At 34.8% G+C, this 22904-nt stretch overlaps 1 protein-coding gene and 1 non-coding gene across 2 annotated transcripts in view; both read right to left on the reverse strand.

The window, feature by feature from the left end:
* Window positions 1–430: 430 nt before the first annotated feature.
* The window catches only part of LOC112057718 (synapse-associated protein of 47 kDa), an 87683-nt gene continuing 65209 nt past the window's right edge, over window positions 431–22904 (reverse strand). The window contains exons 6-10 of the mRNA XM_024098241.2: window positions 18893–19030; window positions 16192–16331; window positions 13627–13739; window positions 11679–11792; window positions 431–2453 (exon numbers count right to left, since the gene is read on the reverse strand). Of these exons, the coding sequence (XP_023954009.1) occupies window positions 2329–2453; window positions 11679–11792; window positions 13627–13739; window positions 16192–16331; window positions 18893–19030 (630 nt within the window). The 3' untranslated portion in view covers window positions 431–2328. The remainder of the gene's footprint in view (window positions 2454–11678; window positions 11793–13626; window positions 13740–16191; window positions 16332–18892; window positions 19031–22904) is intronic.
* Window positions 20960–21079, reverse strand: LOC112057748 (U5 spliceosomal RNA). The gene has a single exon (XR_002887728.1). It is a non-coding gene; the product is annotated as a U5 spliceosomal RNA (small nuclear RNA).

The raw sequence follows: 22904 nt of genomic DNA on the forward strand, positions 1-22904 counted from the left end.
TGTTATGAGGAATAGAAAGGACGTAGGTACTTAAGATTATTGGCATCTTTGAAGTCGGTTCAATGTTTTTAACCGACTTTAAAAAGAGGAGGTTATCAATTCGTCGGAATTGTTAAAAAGATTTAAATTTTTCCGTTTTTAGAGTGTCCTAGCATAGTGACCGTAAACGCCAATTTGTAGGCAATTTCGTTCAATTATTTCGGTTATTTTGGTTTTAACATAAAATTACTAAACCGATTTTTGTGTAAATGAAATGGGACCAATCGGGATGTAAGTATCAAAAAATAATTTTCAAAATTGGTTAATAAATGACAAAGTTATGATGCAACAAAAAATAAAAAAAATACATACAAGTCGAATCCTCCGCCTTTTTTTTGTCGCTTATAAAAAGTGCATCTTGGGTTTTATACAGGTGATTTAAAGAAAACGCTTTCAAACTTCAGAAATGTTTTTATAACGTACACGACATTTTTGGGAATGTTTTAAAATTTAAATAAACAATTACGATTAAATTATTTTTATTTGAGACCCTCAACACATTTCATTCTTGTAAGTAATCAGTTATTAGAAATAGAGCCTGCGATTTGCGATATGCTAGAGAGATACACCCCATTTTATAAACTTTCTATAAACATATGTATGACAAACTGTCTATGAACCTATGTATGACAAACTATATATAAACATATGTATGATAAACTATCTATGAACCTATGTATGACAAACTATCTATGAACCTATGTATGAAAAACTATCTATGAACCTATGTATGACAAACTATCTATGAACCTATGTATGACAAACTATCTATGAACCTATGTATGACAAACTATCTATGAACCTATGAATGACAAACTATCCATGAACCTATGTAAGACAAACTATCCATGAACCTATGAATGACAAACAATCTATGAACCTATGTATGACAAACTATGAGCCTTCCTAAAATGAAATAGAAGGTATGTCCAGCAGGCGTTTGCATATGAATAAGCGCAATATGACATTTTAAGTCACATTTCAGCATGACGTCACGTAACTTCAAGAGAAGTCACAATGTATACATGAGTTTAGTGCCGCTAGCATGCGACCAATAAGATAATATCGCGAAGAAAAATGGACAAATTTCAACTGATTATTATCTTTCATTGTGTTGGGACGAAAGAGATGGGACTGGAACAACTATTCTCTATTTCCCGTCATTTTGGTCGCATATTACCACCACAGAGGCCAAATAAAATTAATTTAAACATAATGTATGACCTTAAAGTTAGTTAACGTATAGCTTTCTGCATATCAAATTCTATATTGCACCACACATGAATCACATAAAAATAAAAATTATACACATTAAAAAAAAACTAATATTTTTTTTTGTTATATTACAATAATTTGCTTTCATTATAATTTTCAGTTTCAAATGATTTGTCATTGCAATGTTTTATCCTGTCATTTTAGCAATTAGCAATTTTTTTATAAACAGCATTTAAAATGGATAGCGAACGAAGGCAGCAAAATGGTGCAAAAAAACACAAGTCATACTAGTAACTCTAATAGAACCAACCAAAAATATAAGGCTACCCTTTGAAACAGTAATAGTACTGATAATGTATGTGCTATATCTTGATTATATTGTCCTGACACCTCGACATAAGTGTTTAAGTGCCAGGTGAAAATAATTTACATAATATACTATATCAGAGCATAAGCAATTTTCGTTTTGAACAATTCAACTTCTTTTTACATCTCTAAACATTTATACATGACGTTCAAAATACGAAAAATAATCATTATCATTATTAATGATAAACAGCTCAACGACCACAACAACAATAATTAATTATTAATATTAATATATATTTAAATAGACATATTTACAAACTTAGTAGGTAATTGACGGCTAAAATTAAGCAATATTTATAAAAGACAAGCATTTAACATGTAAAGTTTTACGAATTATAATCAAAATCTTAGTTTAACTAAGAGTTCTTCTACACTAAGGATTTCCTCGTAATAGTTCGAGGTCCAAGAAACGGTGATTCCTTTAGAAATTTCGTCGCATTTTGATTTTTTTCACATTTTTATCTCAATTACTTCCAAGATGTTTGCAGAAAACCTCTTTTTGGTAAATTACTTGTAACTTTGCATTTTGCAAAACTTGATATTTTAAAAAAATCATGTACATTTTCTTTGCAATTTAAAGACAAAATGCCGAAAAGCAAACGATTATTTTTAATCCAAAATAGAAACTTATCCTAATGGAAAAGAACTCTAAGTGCAATCCAAACATCATGTCTAGTGATATCAATTCAGCAATGTTTCACCACTTCACTTGAGATCCACTTCATCACCGAGCAGGTCTTCACATTCCTTCTCCCATTTGTCATCTCCACTCTTTTCCGCCACTACTTCGTACTCTTTCAGTTCAGCGTCCAACTCTTTCTCCCATTGTTCTGAAAAATTCACAAAATTAAAACACATTTAAAGATTTGTATAAGTATGGGTTATATTTAAAAATTCTAGCATGCACGTTGTTAATTACAATAAGCGAATTTTTGATATCTAACTTCGGATCGAGAATAAGCTTTAGTATACTAATTCTACTTTACTCATGTGCTTTTAGCCCAAACTTTGGACTGGCAAAACGCCACAGAAAACAAAGAAGCCCACAGCTTCTCAGGTCGTGAACTCAGAAGTAATCTAACATGTAAAATACATTTCGTGACAATTTTTTGGGCTTCGATTTCGCCACAGGTCTCAAATGGAACAGTTACAGTTACGGTTTAAAGCTACGTCCTTGAGAAGAACCACACAATTTACCTACGTAAACAACCATTACTCGTATGTACAGCTGATCTACAAATGATGTTTCTTAGATTTACATTTGAGAATGCAACAGCATTCTCCACCCTCCACCACCAAACTTGCAAGTTCTTTGTCATTTATGCACTGATATTGAAAGCATGCCAGAATTTTTATCAATAACCCGTCAGAAGCATAGCAAAATATACCTGAAATGGAGATCAATTTTGTCTTCTCATGTTAATAATATTCCAATCTTATTTTTCTAAAATCCATCCTAATTTTGATATAAAACTTTTGATCCATTAAAACACATGGGTGGAAGTCGTTTCTAACACAGATCTTCTACTATTACTGTACCTACTTATGTAAGGCGCAATGGAATGTCAAACTTTTAGCTTTTATAAAATGCAAAGATCTGACTATTACAGGCTTATTATACAAATATAGCAACAAACAGAAAAGTTAACCAAAACACAATAATAACAACATGTTTTACACATTTCAACAAGGAGGCAAAATAACAACACGAATGTTATTTTAGAATAATATAATTATTTCAATTCATAATAACTAACTATAAATGCCATTAATAACTATAATGTTATAATTTCACTAAACATTTTTGAAGTTATACTTCTTTTTACGCTTATGAAAACAAATAGTATGAGCGTCATTTTAAAGATAAATGATATAATGCTAAATTACATAGCACATAACATTTCCGTCAACAATATGGCAAAGTATATTTAATTTAGCATCATTATAATCCCGTGATTTAAGCGTAGAGGCAAAGAAGTATAACTTCTAACGTGCGTACATAAGTACACGCAAGTACATTTTTTTAAATATTGACAATAGAAAGTGTTTACGTCTATGCCGTTACTAGAATATGCGGGGTTTATAAACTAAGGCTGTATCCGGACTGACTAAAAACCACCATTAGCATTGTTTTTTAAACTGACTTACCACGCGTTTCATATAAGACTATCAATAGCATTCACGCACAACTTATACCGTTTTACGATTATCTAAAATAATTAGCTGACTTGCTGATGACTGGCTTGTAACAGTGACCTGATATTATCTTACCGAACGTTAAACCCAGAAGGTGTAATATGCCAAATTGCGAGTGTAATTTGTTTTTTGATTCTTCCTTCCTAAAAGACTCTTTCAAGGAAAATCAACAATTATCTCTTTTTTTATTCACACTATTTGAGTAAATAACAACATAAGGGCAGATAGTCGCCAGTCATTCCAAATACAGTCAAAAATAACATCTATTCAATCTACATGTAGTTTAATTTAAAAAATAAACTATTCACATAAAAAAGATAACCCTACAACCGCTGCCATCTGACAAGTTTAAAAACGACAGGAATAATGTTTTTTTTAGTAAAAAAAAAACAACTTTGAGCATTTACAACAATAATAATTTATATTTATATAACGACTATAACTTTAATACTCGGTGTGCCAATAGAAATGCAATTTCTCTACAGCACAGTTAGGCCTAAAATATTTCAGAGACTTTGCCAAAGTTCACTGTGCACGAGGCAAAGAATTTCGATGAAGAGTAAGTTGTTTCGAAAAAGGAAATGATTTACTTTATGTAAAGTAGATATTGTACTAGCCAACCAAAACTTTTAGATGCTTTAGTTAAAAACACACACACATTAATCGCATACAATCAAGCCTAATTTAAAATAACATTGCTTAGCAGCAACTTATTTCTTTATTTTTGTGTTCAGTACTATTCGATTATACCACTTTCACCAAAGTCAAGGTAAGCGTTAAATTGATTTAATTTTAAATCTACTAATGTTTGAGAACAATGATACACAAGATGTCATGCAATTTAAGATTGAACACAAAAATACAGTACTTTGATATGACTCAATATCGGAGTTTCGAAACTGAAGTTGGTGCTCCACCAACATACCACATACATACCTTTAATCTATCAATGCCTAGCGTAAAAACAGTTGGTACCCAAAATGTCCATAGTCTAATCTCAACTCTATGGTAAAGAGTGTCGCACGATAGAGACTTGTAGAAGCAGAGAGACCTCTCAAAATGAATGTTGAGACGTCAACAACACATTCAAGGTTACTTTAGTAATTTTTCACACTCATTCCATACACACCAACCAAGCATCCAACAGACACGGAAGGCTAGTAAACTATTGCTAAATTTCGCCGGATGTGAACGGAAAGCGGACATCTTTTAAACTATAGGCCTGCGTGTTATCACCTGTCTTTGACTTTTCATTTAGATTATACGATTTACCATCTTACGATTACACCAACTAAATCTACACAACTTTATAAACAGTGGATTATTAGACAGATAAATGGAATCATAACGATTTTGTAAATAACTCGTTCTAAGTTCGCACCGTAAGACTACTACGGTAGACTGTGTCACTTTCATTTTCCTCCATATCTATGTTATTTTCATTTTCACACTGTGAAAACCTTCAGTTTCTATTAGGATTAGCTTCTACGTTGACAGACAATAAAAACATTTTTATAATTATGTCTTTTAACAGCTTATTTTAAATGTAGGTATTTTAAGAATTGAAAGGTCTGTGCATATTTTATATTCTTTGTCTTACATCATAGACTAAACGGTACGCACGTAGAACTCTATAAAAGGAAGTAGGGAAGAAGTGTGTTGTCAGAGATGAGGTTACAAACGCAGCTGAGACGGCAGTTAGGTTATTATTTAATTGACTGTCACCCATAAGTGATATGTGGCGGCTATATAATTTATTGAAATAGTTTCCATTTTTTTCATCATTTAATTATGTCATTGTTGAAGTCTTTTTTGCTAACATTCAATGAAAGCTTAAAAAACAGAGATAGTTCATGAAATTTCTGTAAATAGCATAATATTTTTCAACAAATGATAAATGAATATTTATAGAAAAAATAATTAAAGAAATTCGTTGTCTTATTTTATTCAATCGACATATTCCTCGATTCATTCAGACCATCGGTAGATAAACATTTGCATATCTATTGCAACCAATTGATTTCATTCCATAAAACGACAAGACTGCCAGAGAATTTGAATTAATTAAATTTTACGATTAACATAGACACTTCGATTCCACCTCATTAAACTATTTTCAACATCTTTGAGCGTTATAATTTACAATCAATATAATTCCTCATTTCGTTACCATCTTCTACTATCATACGAATCAAAATAGACATCAACAAGTACATCAGAATTTTTATTTTCACTCTTCTTAGCTTTAACGACTGAAAATTCTGACAACACGGTGTGGATAAAAGATGAGTTTTAACATTGCTACGCATTATTATTTATAATTATAGAATTTTATGTTTCACAAAACTTTAACTAAACACGAAACATTAGACGTATCATATGTAGCGGCGTTCTTTCTAAAATACTTTGCATGATAAAGTTTATTATGATTTTTCTTTTAGCAACGTCTGTAGGCCTAAATACGTACCACGACATATTTAAAGATGAGTGAAAACTGCAAATGTCAAACAATAGCAGAAACAGAAATATCGCTCTCACTTTCGTTGCGTTGGGAAGAAAGAGATAGCGATAGTTCAAATCCGGTGCAATTGGTCAACAATATCTCTTTTTCTCTTCACAAGATAAGTCGTTGGCACATAAAAGGCCTACTGGAGCGCAAATCTCTAACGATGTTTTGTACAACTCACAAGTGTGAGTTTCGAATTCACCTCTATCTTTGAGATAGAGAGATTCAGAAGAAGTGAACGATGTCAACATCGTTACAGAATAGCCCTATTGATCTCTTTTTTCACACAATATGTTATATATTACAGTAAACGAATAAATTTGACGCTTCTTTAAACAAGGTCAAGCTTGAAAATCATATTTCTTACTTAAGTTAATTTTAGAACGCTACATCAAAATTAAGTATCATGTTTAGTTTATGTTTTATGCACAAGTTAATTACCAGTAATGCTAACGCGGAAATAATTAAAACCAACTTTGAGAAAATACGTCAGGAGAATAGATTGATACAAACAAGCGATAAGCCCGAGATGCTTCGTCTTAATACGGCTGCGTGCAATATGTACAAAGGAACAGAAAATATCAATTATAAATTCATAGAAAAAAATACATAAGTAAGATATTTAGTAGCAAAAATTTTCAATAAAGCTGCAAATGATAATAAGTAAATAAATTGTATTATTTTAAAAACACTAATTAATGCATGTAATGATACAATTTTGACATTAAATAGTATTTCCTCCTACTATTGATATAGTATGAATTCGTTAATAATGTATTCACAAAAGATATCGAATGACGAAACACCTCAAGCATCTAATATGTAGACAGAAGTAGCAATGTTAAAACCACTTAATACAATTAATTACTACAGAACAGATTTACGTGACGCTATATTATTATTATTACATTTTATAATGATCTTAATTACTTATGCATATATATAACATTCAGTTTACATTGAAGTTTCCCATTGAGATATTTATTTTCATTAAACTCTAAATTTTAAAATCACTTTGAAAAAATAAACAATATGGCTACTAAATGACCACAATCCTAATAAAATTGCTATTTCATAACACAGATTTGTTTTTAATGGAACAATTAATTTATTTAATAAGAGATGTTCATAAATCTCTCTTACTATAATAACATTATTTTATGAAAATAGCTATTATAGTAAAGCTACGAAGAAGATTTTTTTTTATTGTGGAACGTAAACTCGATACAAATGTAAGATCTATTGTTTTATAATACGGCTAGGTTACGTATAACACCTCGATTTTTCATTATATAAGCCATACATTTTTTAATGAAGTCAAGGCTCGCCTAATCGAGTTTATTATATAGCTGACTAAATTGAAATCTAGCAAATAATGGCAAAAACATGAAGTTATGCAAAAAACAGAACTGTTTAGTAAGTGCCTAGCAGTATTGCAAAACAGCTGATCTCATACATCCAATGCAACATACTTAACATTACAGTAGGGTAAGAAGGTATATATTGTCATATAACATCCAATTATATTTAAACGACACACGATTTAACAACAAGAGATGAGGATATGATAATATAGTGATATATGTAGCTTATATATAGACTTTTTGAAATATATAAAGAACCAAACGTAGAGCCACGGCTAGGCATAAATTCTATACATATAATAACACCAAAAACTATATGTTGTAGAAGTGAGAGTCAACAGACGACTTGAGTCGATAACGCCAGAACAAGATTTTTTTCAATTAGGTCAATACATATAATTTAGATGATATATAAGGAGATAATATTTATAGAGTGTATCATATAACTAAACTATATAAAATAAGAAATAAATACAGATATGTAAGGAATACATATTTCAATTATGGAACATATGTTTATGGAAACGTAAATTTGTATTGATGGAACCATTAGTATTTACAAAAATTAAGGGTTAACAGGGAAGGGTTGCAAAGTGTCAACATGGAGAATGTTGGTATAATTTAAACGATAAAAGATTTGACAACTGAGTTGTTGCAAGTTACATGTCAAGGACACTTTGTCTTAAAAGCGAACCCTTGTTCGGAGCTTTTAAGGGCAAGTTTGTGCCCTGTTTGTGACTTTTTTACAATTCAATTCACCGAATAAATCTACGGCACTTTATGACTACATTTGTATAATTTATGTAGGAGTTCGTGCCCTACATAATGTATAGAATTCAGTTTACATGCAGTGCTTATTGTGACAGTAATGGTCCCATAAATATAGATTTGCTGTCAAGAACTTAGATGCGAAGGTTTAGTAAGATAGATATCTTCTTTTAGAATATTATATATATCATGTATATTACGATTATTAAATGTTTCAGTGCAAAGCACATTTAGCTATTTAATATGAATACTAAAGTGTAGATTTTTAATACTGTTATGGCATTACCTAATCAAGATCGAAACAATTTTTATGAGGACGTTAAAGATTTACATAAAGTCTATAATGCTAGACGCAAGCAAATAGATTGCTGCATATAAATACTATTAAGGGACAAAAAATTGTTTAACAAGTCAAGACCTTGAAGAACAAAAAGTAATTTAGGTTTTGTTTTATTTTAAAGCTAAGCGTAAACCAACTGCACAGAACACAGTAAACATCCAGGTTATTTAGCAGATACTCGTACTAATACCAAGTTTTGTAGTAAAGTTGACTTAAATGTCATTTTTAAATCGTAATGTTGTTGTGCAAAATTCCATTTATCCAGCCCAGTGAGTTTTGTATAAGAGTTCATTCCCAACTTTATATGTTTTCGTAGTTAATAAGGAACTCTTGGGATGTCTACCATACGCATTATTTTTCGTGTTCTATTTCTGCTTACGTACTCTCTTCTGCATAACTAGTTATTTCAACACAAACAAGTAGATCCTTGTACACAACATTTCTCTGTCTGGTTCTCTGTTCTGGTTACTTTTGCACACCACTTTCCCCAACATTCCTGTGGTCTACTACTACAACCTGTACTACAATTTCATCCAATCTATTCAATATAGCTTATTTTTCTCTATCTGACGATATTAAGATTACGCTTAGCTTTAAAAAGATACCAACATAACAAAATTATAATAATATGTGAAGCGACCGAGGTGTTTTACATTGTTACGATTGGTGGTCTGCGAATTATCCATGCTGTCCGGGAGTCTGCTTTAAGCTGCATTCCGAAAAGAAAGAAAACATCTCGTTTTAACACAGTACCAAAGAATATACAAGCTTCTATTTTACTTGTAACATTTGTTTGATGAACAAATCCATAAACATTTATCGAACCCACTGATTTAGCTGAAATTTTGCGTACAAAACTTTAGTTTGTATAACAATGCATGTTCAGCTCAGTGACGTCATTCTAAATCCAATATGGCTGATCCCGATAGCGGAGCATTAAAAATACCTCTATGGTAACCACATCTAAAAGAAGAGTTTGCTGAGGAAAACACGAAAGATAATATGACGTCATACTGATAATTTAACGGTACTATATGTCTAAATGATGTAAGTATTATTGTATTTATTGGTAATCATAATTTATCGGACTGGTGAGCTGAGTTTCGATAACGAATTCCGTGAATCTACAAAAGTAAACGAAATTGCAATATCAATGACGCCTTCCCTCAAGTTTTGGCTACAACTGCCACAAATATTGCTATTTTCTATATTTTTTAAAGGCTTGGTATATGATTTATCATGCCACGTACTCAAGTTGATTAGTGCACGAACAAGAACAAATTTACATGCGTTTATGCTGTGACACACTCACATGCGAGAAGCTTAAATACTAATAGAAATTGCAATACGAACAGACCGACAGAAATGGCGTCACATTTACATCCTTTTCCATGCTTAAGTTTATGACAGAGCTGGAATAGATTGTTAGTGATTAACACAAAGCTTATCATAGAATATTTGGCTCAGATTGTTGTTAGATCATTCCCAAAAATCTGAATTTATTTTCAAGCCTACAACTTAGGTACCCATAGAAAAGGACATTATTTTCGTCTTCACTTTTCTAATCGTATTGCAATCTCCATCAGGATATAAGCGTCTTGGTCACATGTCGTGACAATGAACAGTTATTTCATCACCTGTTATCGAATAATAACAAGTATTCCTCAAAGTTGGTTATATTTTGTATAATGCAATAGCAATGTTACAATGAAACTGTGAATGTTTAAGAGTTCATAATGTATATTAACTTAAATGATCCGAAACTTATTGCACGTTGAAGAAACATAAAACGTAACAAAAGAAGACAAAACGAATACTTAAAGCGTAAAACCATAAAAGCACATGAAAAAATTAAAAGAAAAAAACATAAATCAACCCTTCACCCATATACATATTCAAAAGGAATACATGGTTGCATCCGAACTGACTACGCACTAAGATATATATTCTTTAGGCTTACTAGACAAATAAAACTCTGCACAGAATCTAAGAAACTAGTAAGTTTCTCTAAGATTACTGTTTATCTTTTCTGAGTGGTGATTTGGTGATTCTTAATCAAATCGCAGCAGCAACCTTGAGATTTGTAAGAACGCAGCTCACTTAATGTTGATGATCTTTCCAACCAACTCAGTAGGAGCCATGACCCCAACAGAAAGAATCAATAGAAAACAGCATCAACTAGTTAAGTGCCGCCATTGATTGGGCTTCTATGGTTAAAAATACTGCGTAGTGACAAGGTTATCACAACAATTAATACTATTTTTTTACGGCAAGACATTTCACAAGCGCATTTTAAAAAGGCTGCGTTTTGATGTTCTTTATTTATAGAACGACAGCCTGCGATTTGCGACTTATTATCATCACCATTATAAAGAGTGTACCTGACCTTTCGAAAGTGCTTGTACACTAAGCCTAATTAAATTTTGAAATGATTTGATTTCATAAATTAGATTACCGATATTTTTCGAAGGGTTGATGCTTAGTTAAGTGGCAAAACTGATAGATAATACGATTTCTCATATTACGCCGCGGAAAATATTGAAAAGAATTTATACTTGGACGGTTGACTCAACTGTCCACCCATCTAAAACCTAGCTACCTTTCAAAGCCACCACAGCCCAATACCCATAATTGGGTAACGTACTTACCTATGTTAAAAGAATGGGCTTACAAACTTTCAACCGTCATGAAGTTATAATTTTCTCACATGGTTGCTTTTTAAATTAACGATTACGACTTTAAAACATGCTAATTAGAGATGTGAGTAGGGAAATGTGAATTCCTCCCCCTAAACCTATAGGCTATTGCGCATTGTAATTCAGTCCGGACGCAACCATTTTCGCAGACAACAAAGTCAAGACATCGAACATTCAATGCTTACCGTCATCGTTGTCTCTATCAACTTTTAGCGATTTAATCCTTTTCTTCGCATCATCTATAGACTCTTGGGATGCTTTCTCTGTTGCAATCAGATTGTCGCTCGCTGTTTTTACATCTGGGTTGTGGAGGGGAAAACATAAATGGTGAACAAATATGTAAAAAAAAAAATAGTGTCTTGTGCTTTTGTCAAAAACAAAAAATAATGTGATGAAATTGAATGCAGCCATTTATCCTTGATAAAGAACTGCAGAATAATACCTAATGAAATAAGAATAACTAGGTGTGGAATAAATTCAGCTTTCGCGAGCACCTCTGTGGTCTGTATTTTGTGTAAAATTCTACAAAATATACCAAAAAATACTTCAGCCTGATTTTATAGGAATACCTATATTTATTTAATAAAAAACATATGTAAATAAAATGTTATCAAATTATTTTCATTTATGGGAGCGATTTCAAAGGCGATTTTCAGAAGTGCATATTGCTTTATTATATTTACATAAAAATAATAATGGCTGAATTTCCTAAAAGTGCAATAATGCATATCGAGGTTTTCTTTTTTATCCTCAATTAGCATACCTTTATATGCTAAGCATGTATGAATATGCCAAGCCGGTCTTTTGCAAATCATTAAAAATATCCAGTCAATAAAGCAATTATAGCTATTTGGTTTATTAATTCTAGGAAATCAGTTCCAATATAGCAAGTAAGCTATTCTAAGAGCGGTTATCTGTATTCGATCCGAATCCGTGGAAATCCGTTTCAAAATAGTCATAGAAATACTTATATCAAAGTACATCCGTGTACATCACATCACATCCACACATCCGTGAGAACACCTCGGATATGCCTCGGATTTAAATCGGATATAGCCGTGCAGCTCAACAACGAGTGTATTGCCAAAGATGTGCCCAGAGTATCTAGGATTTGGCTCTAAGACCGAATTAGTGCTTAAGCAACATCTGAATTGATCCGGATTTTTATATCCGTTATCATCATCATTATCAGCCCACAATACTTAGGTATAGGGAGAGGATATATACCGCGCAACAATTAGTACAAGACCCGGTGTAAGAAATATATACTCTCATCTGTTATTTAATTGGGATTAGAAATAAATGATAGAAATATTTCACATTGACACACTGCACAAATGTCGCCTAATTAATTGCGGCCGAACAGCATTAAATGATTAATTTTATTTTCAATCTATTTAATCTTCTTCCCTCATTGTTTAATTAAAAAAAAAAATAGAATATATCCTAAATAATTGAAAAAGTAAAGGTTGCCTGCTTTCACGCTACAACTGTAGGGTTGCCATTTAAGTAATGTTATTTTACCCTCGTCAGTCATTTAGTCGTCTAATATGTCAAATGAAAGCTTATTTTATGCTTAATTTAACTGTTATATTGCCTTTAATCAAGTTCATGGTTTCTTAGATTTTGTGTTAAAGATGTTAACGCAATTTAACTAGGCAACCTATTTGCAATGTGTCACTGTGAACATTATCTATCATTTATTTCATATCACTAATGAATAACAGATGAAGGTATATATTTCTAATACCGGATCTTAGACCAAATGCGATTTGGCGTATTTTAACGGATTTGGATAGGATGTCATGCGTAACCGCTCTAACAGTGGATAGACGTTGTAGGGGCACCCCCAGGGGATCATTCACCCGCAGAGTGTCGAATTCTTAAATCCATAGAGTTTATATTCGACACTTAGCGGTTGAACGATCCCCTGGGGGCGCCCCCGCAACGTCTGTGAATTCCATTGTATTTTTCTAAGTTTTAAGTTAGTGCAGCTTCCTAAATCTGTGTTTTCTATTTAATCTATGGCTAATTTCATTAGCATCACGTTTTCCAATAGTAAAACCACAGTGTAACGACTAGCCATATACGTGTCATTATCATGTATAAGCTAAGTGTACCACGGCAGCTTACCCTGGGATTCATCAGCGCTGTACTGGCGCCCGCCGGCCGCGTCAGCCTCGTTGGCCTGACAGATGAGCGACACGCGGTAGAAGTAGTTTCGCCAGAAGTTCTCCTCCGTGATTCTGAAGAGTACACCATCATCATTAACGACCCATACTCGGCTCACTGTTGAGCACGAATCTTCTCTCAAAATAAGAGGGGTTAGACTAATAGTCCACCACGCTGGTCCAATGCGGATTGGCAGACTTTACACACGTAACGAATTAATCAAATTCTCAGGTATGCAGGTATTCTCACGATGTTTTTTAGACACGTGAGGAAACCTCAATAACCTATACCGTTTGAGACACGTGATATTTAATTTTTTAAAAGGCACAAAACTGAAAGGTTACAAGTTTATTGGACCAGAGTTCATATCGGCTAGGCTATCACGGCTCCAGGCAGAGTACCATATTGTAAAGAAATAAGAAAGAAAAAAAAAGTAAGAAAGAAAAAAGGCCTCTACATTGTACACTATACCTCCGTATTACCTCTGCCGGTTTCTAAACGTTATCGTACTGTATCGCTTGGCGATACGTCTCTGCCGGTACTGGGTAGTAACTAGCCGCGGTCAATGTAGGTTTAGCATGATACCAAGAACTGACCCGAGCTGGGAATTGAATTCAGGACCTTTCTTAAGAACCCTAGCAACACCATCTGCGCCAGATAGGTCGTCAAATGCGAATAGTAGAACAATTTTGTAGAGGTAACAGTGTCATTCATCACCATCATCGTCATCATCAACAGCCGATAGACCTCTTGCATAGACTTCCAACTACCACGGTCTCGAGCCACCAGCAGCACTCTGCAACCCGCTTGATGTTTTCGGTCCACCTAGTAAGGGGATCGACCAACAATACGCATTCCGGTGCGGGGTCGCCATTCTAGCACCTTGGATCCGCTCTTTGAACTATATGCCCTGCCCATTGCCACTTCAATTTCGCGACTCTCTGAGCTTTGTCAGTGACTTTGGTTCTTCTAAGGATCTCCTCAATTCTGATTCGATCACGCAGAGAATCTCCTAACATAGCTCGCTCCATCGTACGCTAAATGACTTTGAACCTTCTTATGAGTCCTATAGTTAGCGACCAAGTCTCGGATCCGTAAGTCATCACACGCACTTCGAAGATCTTTGTCTTCAATGGAATTTTGGACGTAGAAATGTGGCGGAGTTTCCCGAAAAACTGGTAACAGTGGTATCTGCGAATATTACTTTCGAAGAAGGATGCGATTATTACATTGCGTTATCGGCAAAAGGTACTACACACCACACACCGGGTATATCTTGTAATAGTCAATTTATAGTATAGTAATTAAGTAATAATAAAGTAATTTATAGTATAGTAGTAGTTAAAATTATTGAACCGATTTCTCCTCGACAAACAGATGGAATTCCATCATCATGTGGCGGAGTTTTCTTTCTTATAGCAAATATTTATATATTATACTATGTGTAACTTATATTGTGTAATCAATATTTAATAATGTACAAATTTAGTAATTATTAATTCATATTACATTTTTATATAAATATTCTTTTTTATTTATTATGTAGTATAGTAAGTAAATATAATAATAATAGTAATAATAGTAGTACTTTAATGTTGTATAATTTTCTTTTTGTTCTTTTTTATAATTTTTAAACTAGTTATAAGTTTTAATTTGGTGTTGGTTTGAATATAGGTTTATGTTGCCTGTTTTCGTGGTGGCACTTGGAACTGGGTCCTAGCTGAAAATCAGCGCTGTATGTTCTTTGTTTATGGGGAGCATACAGTAATATGCTGAGCTAGGACCTTTTTCTAGGTTATGCCACATAACGCAGGGTATTATTCTTAAATAATTGTGATGTGTGGCATAATGTAGTAATAAATATATTTTCTTTCTTTCTAGTCCAAGTCTACTGGTTATCCGTAGAAGGTACTCACACTTTGGGCACGAGGTCGAAGCGCATCTTCTCGAGGTTGTTGTCTTCGGTCATGATGGCGACCGCCACCGGGTACATATTGTCGTAGTCCAAGTCTACTGGTTATCCGTAGAAGGTACTCACACTTTGGGCACGAGGTCGAAGCGCATCTTCTCGAGGTTGTTGTCTTCGGTCATGATGGCGACCGCCACCGGGTACATCTTGTCGTAGTCCAAGTCTACTGGTTATCCGTAGAAGGTACTCACACTTTGGGCACGAGGTCGAAGCGCATCTTCTCGAGGTTGTTGTCTTCGGTCATGATGGCGACCGCCACCGGGTACATATTGTCGTAGTCCAAGTCTACTGGTTATCCGTAGAAGGTACTCACACTTTGGGCACGAGGTCGAAGCGCATCTTCTCGAGGTTGTTGTCTTCGGTCATGATGGCGACCGCCACCGGATACATCTTGTCGTAGTCCAAGTCTACTGGTTATCCGTAGAAGGTACTCACACTTTGGGCACGAGGTCGAAGCGCATCTTCTCGAGGTTGTTGTCTTCGGTCATGATGGCGACCGCCACCGGGTACATCTTGTCGTAGTCCAAGTCTACTGGTTATCCGTAGAAGGTACTCACACTTTGGGCACGAGGTCGAAGCGCATCTTCTCGAGGTTGTTGTCTTCGGTCATGATGGCGACCGCCACCGGGTACATCTTGTCGTAGTCAAACTCAAACTCTACGCCCGCGGGCGGAGCGCGCACGAAGTTCCTCCGGTCCTACAAATACAACATCGACATATTACTTCTTTAATATATGCCTAAGTGTCTGTTAGGAGCTCTGTCTAAGTTCGAATCTAACAAACCTCCAACTTTCCAGTTGTGTGCATTTTAAGAAATTAAATAACATGTCTCATGAGGAAACCTGCATACCAGAGAATTTTCCTAATTCTCTGTGTGTGTGCAGTCTGTCAATCCGCATTGGGCCAGCGTGGTGGACTATTGACCTAACCCCTTTCATTCTGAGAGGAGACTCGAGCTCAGCAGTGTGCCGAGTATGTGTTGATAACGAACGAAGTGTCTGTTTGTCACTGACAGCTTATTTTTAGCGTAACTGTACTAGCCAATGGCGTGAAGTTGCCAAGGCATTCAAATATTCGATGTATTTATTAATATCTTATGAAATGAACCACCCGTGGTGTCCTTTACTGCACTCTACTTTAAGCAAGAAATCTCTAATTTAACCCCCTTCAGAAAATTTACCCTTTTATAATATTAGTATAGACTAGCGGACGCCCGCGACTTCGTACGCGTGGAACTCGATGTAAACTTTCAACTACACCTACCCAACTCTACCCCTACCTTACCCTACCCCTATCCTACCCTACCCTACTCTACCCCTACCCTACCCCTACCGTTTCCTGAATTTTCTTTGCTATAAACCTCACGGATCCCGAGACCTTTCCAACGAATGCAAAACCGTGGAAATCGGTTCGTGCTTTCTGAAGTTATAGCGTCAGGAAGGAAAACCCGACTTATTTTTATATAGTAGATTAACGTCTAATAGTGTTAAAAAATGCTGTAAATTCAAACTTTATCTTTTAAACTAAGCCCAAAATTATCAGATCTGGTTCACCTATTATTAATTAACCTGAATAATATTGTTGTATATACATTTATTTTCAGTTATAACACGGTACATGCTTTATTTATTAAATTTCAATTAATTAAATTCAGTCAACTAGGTCACGTTCGCAAATTAAGCTGCAGCAATGTAATCAGTTTGGTTTACCTAATTTTAGCGTTTAATATTTATCATCCACAGACGAATATCTATACATATATCATAAAATAAAGCCGCGTCTGTCTGTCTGTCTGTCTGTTTGCGGCTACTGAATGATTTTTCGTGCTGTTTTGTGTTCATGAGGAATGAGTAGTGTATCAGGAAGGCTTTGCCAATATTTTGTGTGATCATTGTTGGAAATGTCAGAAAATTTCTAATCGCTTGCGAGCTTTCATCGAAAACGCTGGTCGCTGCCTATTACCTTCGAAATATAACAAAACATACATTAATTATACTTCTCTTACTTATTTTAGATTAGATCTACAAAAATGTCCACGATGGATCTATCTTTATTTTAAGAATAACTTACTTTACCCATTTCTAAAATAAAAAAAATTCACGTACAAAAAGTTTACATTATTAGACTTTCTCATAGACAAAGTCACCGGCTTCTGCTAGTACATAATAAATAATTGAACTGCTTTCTTCGGTTTTGTCAATATTGTCCTCCGTTATCTAGTTATGTACTCCAATTAGGTCGAGTCCATTAAAGCACTGTATCCAGACAATTAAATTAGTTTGTGTCACACTTTGTGATTAGGTAGCTTTTAGTTAAAGTTAGTTATGTTTTGTGAGTTCATCCGTTATTTCGTTAGCCTACAAATAATATACTTTTCACTGTTTCTAAATACCACTCTTTATTACTTATATACTCAATTAATTTCTTAATTCTTATGCATTTAATTATGACCTTTAGCATTTTATGAAAGACGAAAAATTTTCAGCTCATGGTCCTACCATGTAATTAGATACTTTAGGCAGCTATGGAGTTTAGACAGTGGCTTTTAGAGGTAGCAGGATTCAAAGATCTAGAGTCTAGATCTGCAATCATCCTAAGAATAAACTGTAACTTTTTCCTAATTTCTTCGGGATAATAAGATAAATAAATTTCTCAATCGCCAGACACTTAGACACAACGCGACAACCCTTTAAAAATACCCTTAAATCATTAATTTTAATTTGTGTGTGTACCTCTGGACAAGCCAATAGTTATTTGACCCGAATACCCATTCAAACCTCTCTGAACCGACACAAGTTTCACAGAAGACGCTTTCAAACAAACAACATTTTCTCGTCTTTGCAGACTTTTCAGCTTCTGCGCCCCGAGTCTCTTCAACGTTTTTTATTCGAACACTTCAAGTGTGGAACACCCTTCCGGTGAATGTTTACTGCCTAAACACCTTCAAGGCAAGATTGAATGGGCATTTTCTAGGCAAGGGCATTCCATCCTAGACCTAATTGCTTTCCACCAGGCATGACTGTAGTCAGACCTATAGACCAAAAAGGTCTACCAATCCGCAATGATTGAACGCGCTAGTCTCAGGAACTACTGGTCCGATTTGAAAAATTCTTTCAGTGTTAGATAGCCCATTTATCGAGGAAGGCTAAAAGGTTATATTTTATCCCTGTATTCCCACGGGAACGGGAACCACACGGGTAAAACGGCGCGGCGTCAGCTAGTCTGATCTAAAGGTACTAGGCAAAGGGTGATACTTACAGTGGACAAAGACAGGCACTCCTCCTTGAGGGCGGCTTCATTGGGGGCTCCTACCCACGGAGGCACCGCGGCGCCGCCCCCGCCGGCCTGGCCCTTGATAAAGGCGTCCTGCTCACGGTTGAACTCTCCCAGGATGCTCTGTGAACGAACAATCATACAGTTATTTTTCAAATCTATATACATAAATCACTAGTACAAACAACTAGGTGACCCGGCAAACGGTTATTTTGTCCTATTAATTATTTCTAGGGAATATTAAAAAGAAAATTAGGCTGGACCACTCTTAAAACCTAGGGGTGTGAAAAATAGATACCTAACAACCTATTAATTGATTATGAAACACGGCTAAAACTCACGTGATATTAGGTCGGAGTATGCCCGACTAGTTTCAATAACCTAACCTAACAACCTATTCTCTAAATAATAAAAATTCTGTCAAACGGCTAAAAAGGGTTTAATAATTTTTCATTTGTTGGATTTGTCTGAATCCCGCAGAATAACTACACAAACATAAGAAAATTTAAGAAAATCGTTTTTATTTGAAAAAGTTCTTTTTTTTTCGAATAAAAACGATTTTCTTAAACTTTAAAATAATATGGCATTACATAATTGGTTATTTTCAGCCGGTACACAACTAATTTCCAACAGAACAATACCCAAATAGTGAAGGCAGAAAAGTTTTGAACAAACTTAAGTTTCTTAGAACGTTTACTATGTTAGTAACTTTTTAAAATAAGGTTTGACAACTATCAACATCTTTTCAAACTTAGTAAAAAAATTCTCTACGAAGTTATTTAAAAATGATAAAGAAACTAAAACTAGGAGGGCAAACACTTTGTCCTTCCAACGTAACTCGGCCATAATATTGTTTATTTGTCGATTGTCCCCAAAATATTATACGAGGTGGACCCATTTATATTTGGGTCCCTACCCATAAACATAAAAGCTTACGGTTAAAGTTGCTGTTATGTGAACGACAGGGTCGAATCTATGTGACTCTGTTAACATTGTATCCAAAACCCCTCAATAACTACACTCTAGAGATCAAACTAGAGAATTTGGACTCAAAAATGCGTTGAATAAGTTACGTTGCTAAAGATGAATTTATGCTAAAATCATATCATGCTTTATATCATAAAGATGTAGTTTTTCATTTTTTTTTGTCTTTTTTTCAGAAACGGCTTAAATTTATGCGACACTGCCTTGGCACCACCTTCACACTGATCAATATCAGTTTAATAGGTACATATTGTGTTTTTGAAGTCTGTTGCTATTTTTAATTTGTTTTTCATACCAGCATAATATAAAATTTCCCAAGTACGAAATAACCATTTTTACTGAGACTCTCTTGGAAGTAATGCTTCATGTTTCACAGCCCGACCCAGAACTCTAACCTCGTGATCCGAAACCACATGAGCTAACCGCTGTACCCCAACGAGACAGTTAACCAACGTTACTGAGGACAACATTACAGAATGAGTTTATTACATTCCTTTAAATTTCCATTCCATTAAAACCAAATGAGTATGAGAATTACGAGTACCTTCCCTGACCTTTACTGTCAAGATGTCAGAAACGGTTTGCCCTACCCGACTTACGAACACGTAAAAGGCAAGTAATTTCATCCATTTCAACGACTAATTTCCCAAAGGACCTGGGATTTTAATGAGACACATAAGTTCCGACTTCCAAAATAAAATAGAACAAGTAAAAAGGAATTATAACATTGTAGTAGCTGCCATAAAAATACTAAAATCGAGATTAAAAATAGAGAGGTGATAAATAGGTACTTTACGACCTATTCTTATACTTAAAATACACGAACGAAAATTCATTAAAATCGGTCTAGCGGCTAGCCGTTTCGGAGTACCTGTCTTAAAGATTATGTTGATGATCCATAAAATTAGATAAGATAAAGGTTCAGACAGTCAGGCACACCACGATTAACGGCTTTCTCTTTCAACTACAGTACCAAACCAACTACCATATAAAATTAGATTTAGTACTACTACTCGTAGTAATTAACTAACTAGTAATAGTATGGAATATGGATTTTAACTATTTCTAAGCCCTACGATATATCATAGGGCATCAAAAAATTTCAAAGACTCATTTGAGTGTTCCCCTCCACGGAAATCTTTAGTAAAAGGCGAAAGATTTATGCGTTTTGAAGGGAAACCAGAGTGACAATAAGTGAATCACACTGGCCGCGTAATATACTTTTGATGTGAACACAACGATAGCGAGAATATTTTTGAGACAGCGCCATCTAGTTTACACTTTGATAAACAAAACGTAACACAAAATAAAAATGTAATCGAAGCTATCTTCTTTATTTATGTACTACTAAAATATTGGTTTTTTCATACTTTTCGTGTAGTTATTATATTTTCTTGTAGTTATCTTCTGTCTTAACAAAGACTTTTACTAGTAATAGTACGCACTCGTTTCTCTAGGTGTCTATGTTTATATTACGAATACTTAACTAATGGACGCTTTATTCGCGTAAAATTTCCTTAGTCTTTAGTCCACCACGCTGACCCAATGCGGATTGGCAGACTTCACACACGTAGAGAATTAAGAAAATCTGCTGGTAACACCGTTTGAGACACGTTTCTTTAAAATGCACATAACTGATAAGTTGGACGTGATATTTAAGAAATTAAATATCACGTGTCTCAATCGGTGAAGGAAAACATCGTGAGGAAACCTGCACACCAGAGAATTTCTTAATTCTCTGCGTGTGTGAAGTCTGCCAATCCGCATTGGGCCAGCGTGGTGGACTATTGGCCTTACCCCTCTCATTCTGAGAGGAGACTCGAGCACAGCAGTGAGCCGAATATGGGTTGATGACGACGATAAGTTGGAGGTGTATGCCCCAGACCGGATTCGTGCCTACGCCTTCCAAATCGAAGGCATAGGTCATATCCACTGGGCTAGCACGTCTACCACTGGATACAGACGTGAAAGACGTAGTAAGATATCATTATTTCTGAAGCAGCACTTAATCCAAGGCGACGACTCAGTGGGTCGGGCGCTCAAGACGATATTTCGCTACTACATTACTCGGCGTTACGGTTATGACAGCTTATTATGAGAACCACTCAAGATGCGGTTACCTAACTCAGTTAACTACAGAAACAAGTGCTTTGTCTTGTCATTTGTATACAAATATTTTATTATTATGCTAATTTGAATGACAAAGATGTTTGTAGGCAACTGGATCAGCTTTCATCTTCAACTTTTAACATTTAAAATTGTAAAGAATTATTATTTAAGAGCAACTGTTGAATTTTTTGCCGACTCTTCTCAGAAGAATCTTCTGATACAGTAGTAGACTCACTACAAAAAAAAAACCAACATGATTAATTTGTGGTTAACGGTGTTGGATACGAAGAATTAAAATATTTAGCTTAATATTCTGCGTAAGTAGTAGTCGTAATTCCTAAAATGTTAAAAAAATAACGTTGTACCTAATAATGTTTATTCATTAAACGTACTTGAAATAAACGATTTTAAATTTTATATTTTAGAAATAAAGAAAGAAAAATGCATTTATTTCGAAATTATGCCACACATCACAATATATCAAGTACACCAGGTCATCCAGGACAATACCCCGCGATGTGTGGCATAACCCAGAAAATGGACCCAGCTCAGCATAATGCTACGTAACCATTTGAATTAGGACATCGTTCGTCATCAACCCATATTCGGCTCACTGCTGAGCTCGAGTCTCCTCTCAGAATGAGAGGGGTTAGGCCAATAGTCCACCACGCTGGCCCAATGCGGATTGGCAGACTTCACACACGCAGAGAATGAATATAATTCTCTGGTATGCAGGTTTCCTCACGATGTTTTCCTTCACCGATTGAGACACGTGATATTAAATTTCTTAAAATGCACACAACTGAAAAGTTGGAGGTGCATGCCCTGAACCGGATTCGAACCCACACCCTCCGGAATCGGAGGCAGAGGTCATATCCACTGGGCTATCACTGCTCAAAATTAG

The sequence above is a fragment of the Bicyclus anynana genome, chromosome 22 (genome assembly GCF_947172395.1).
Source record: "Bicyclus anynana chromosome 22, ilBicAnyn1.1, whole genome shotgun sequence".
In the NCBI taxonomy this organism is placed as follows: Eukaryota; Metazoa; Arthropoda; class Insecta; order Lepidoptera; family Nymphalidae; genus Bicyclus; species Bicyclus anynana.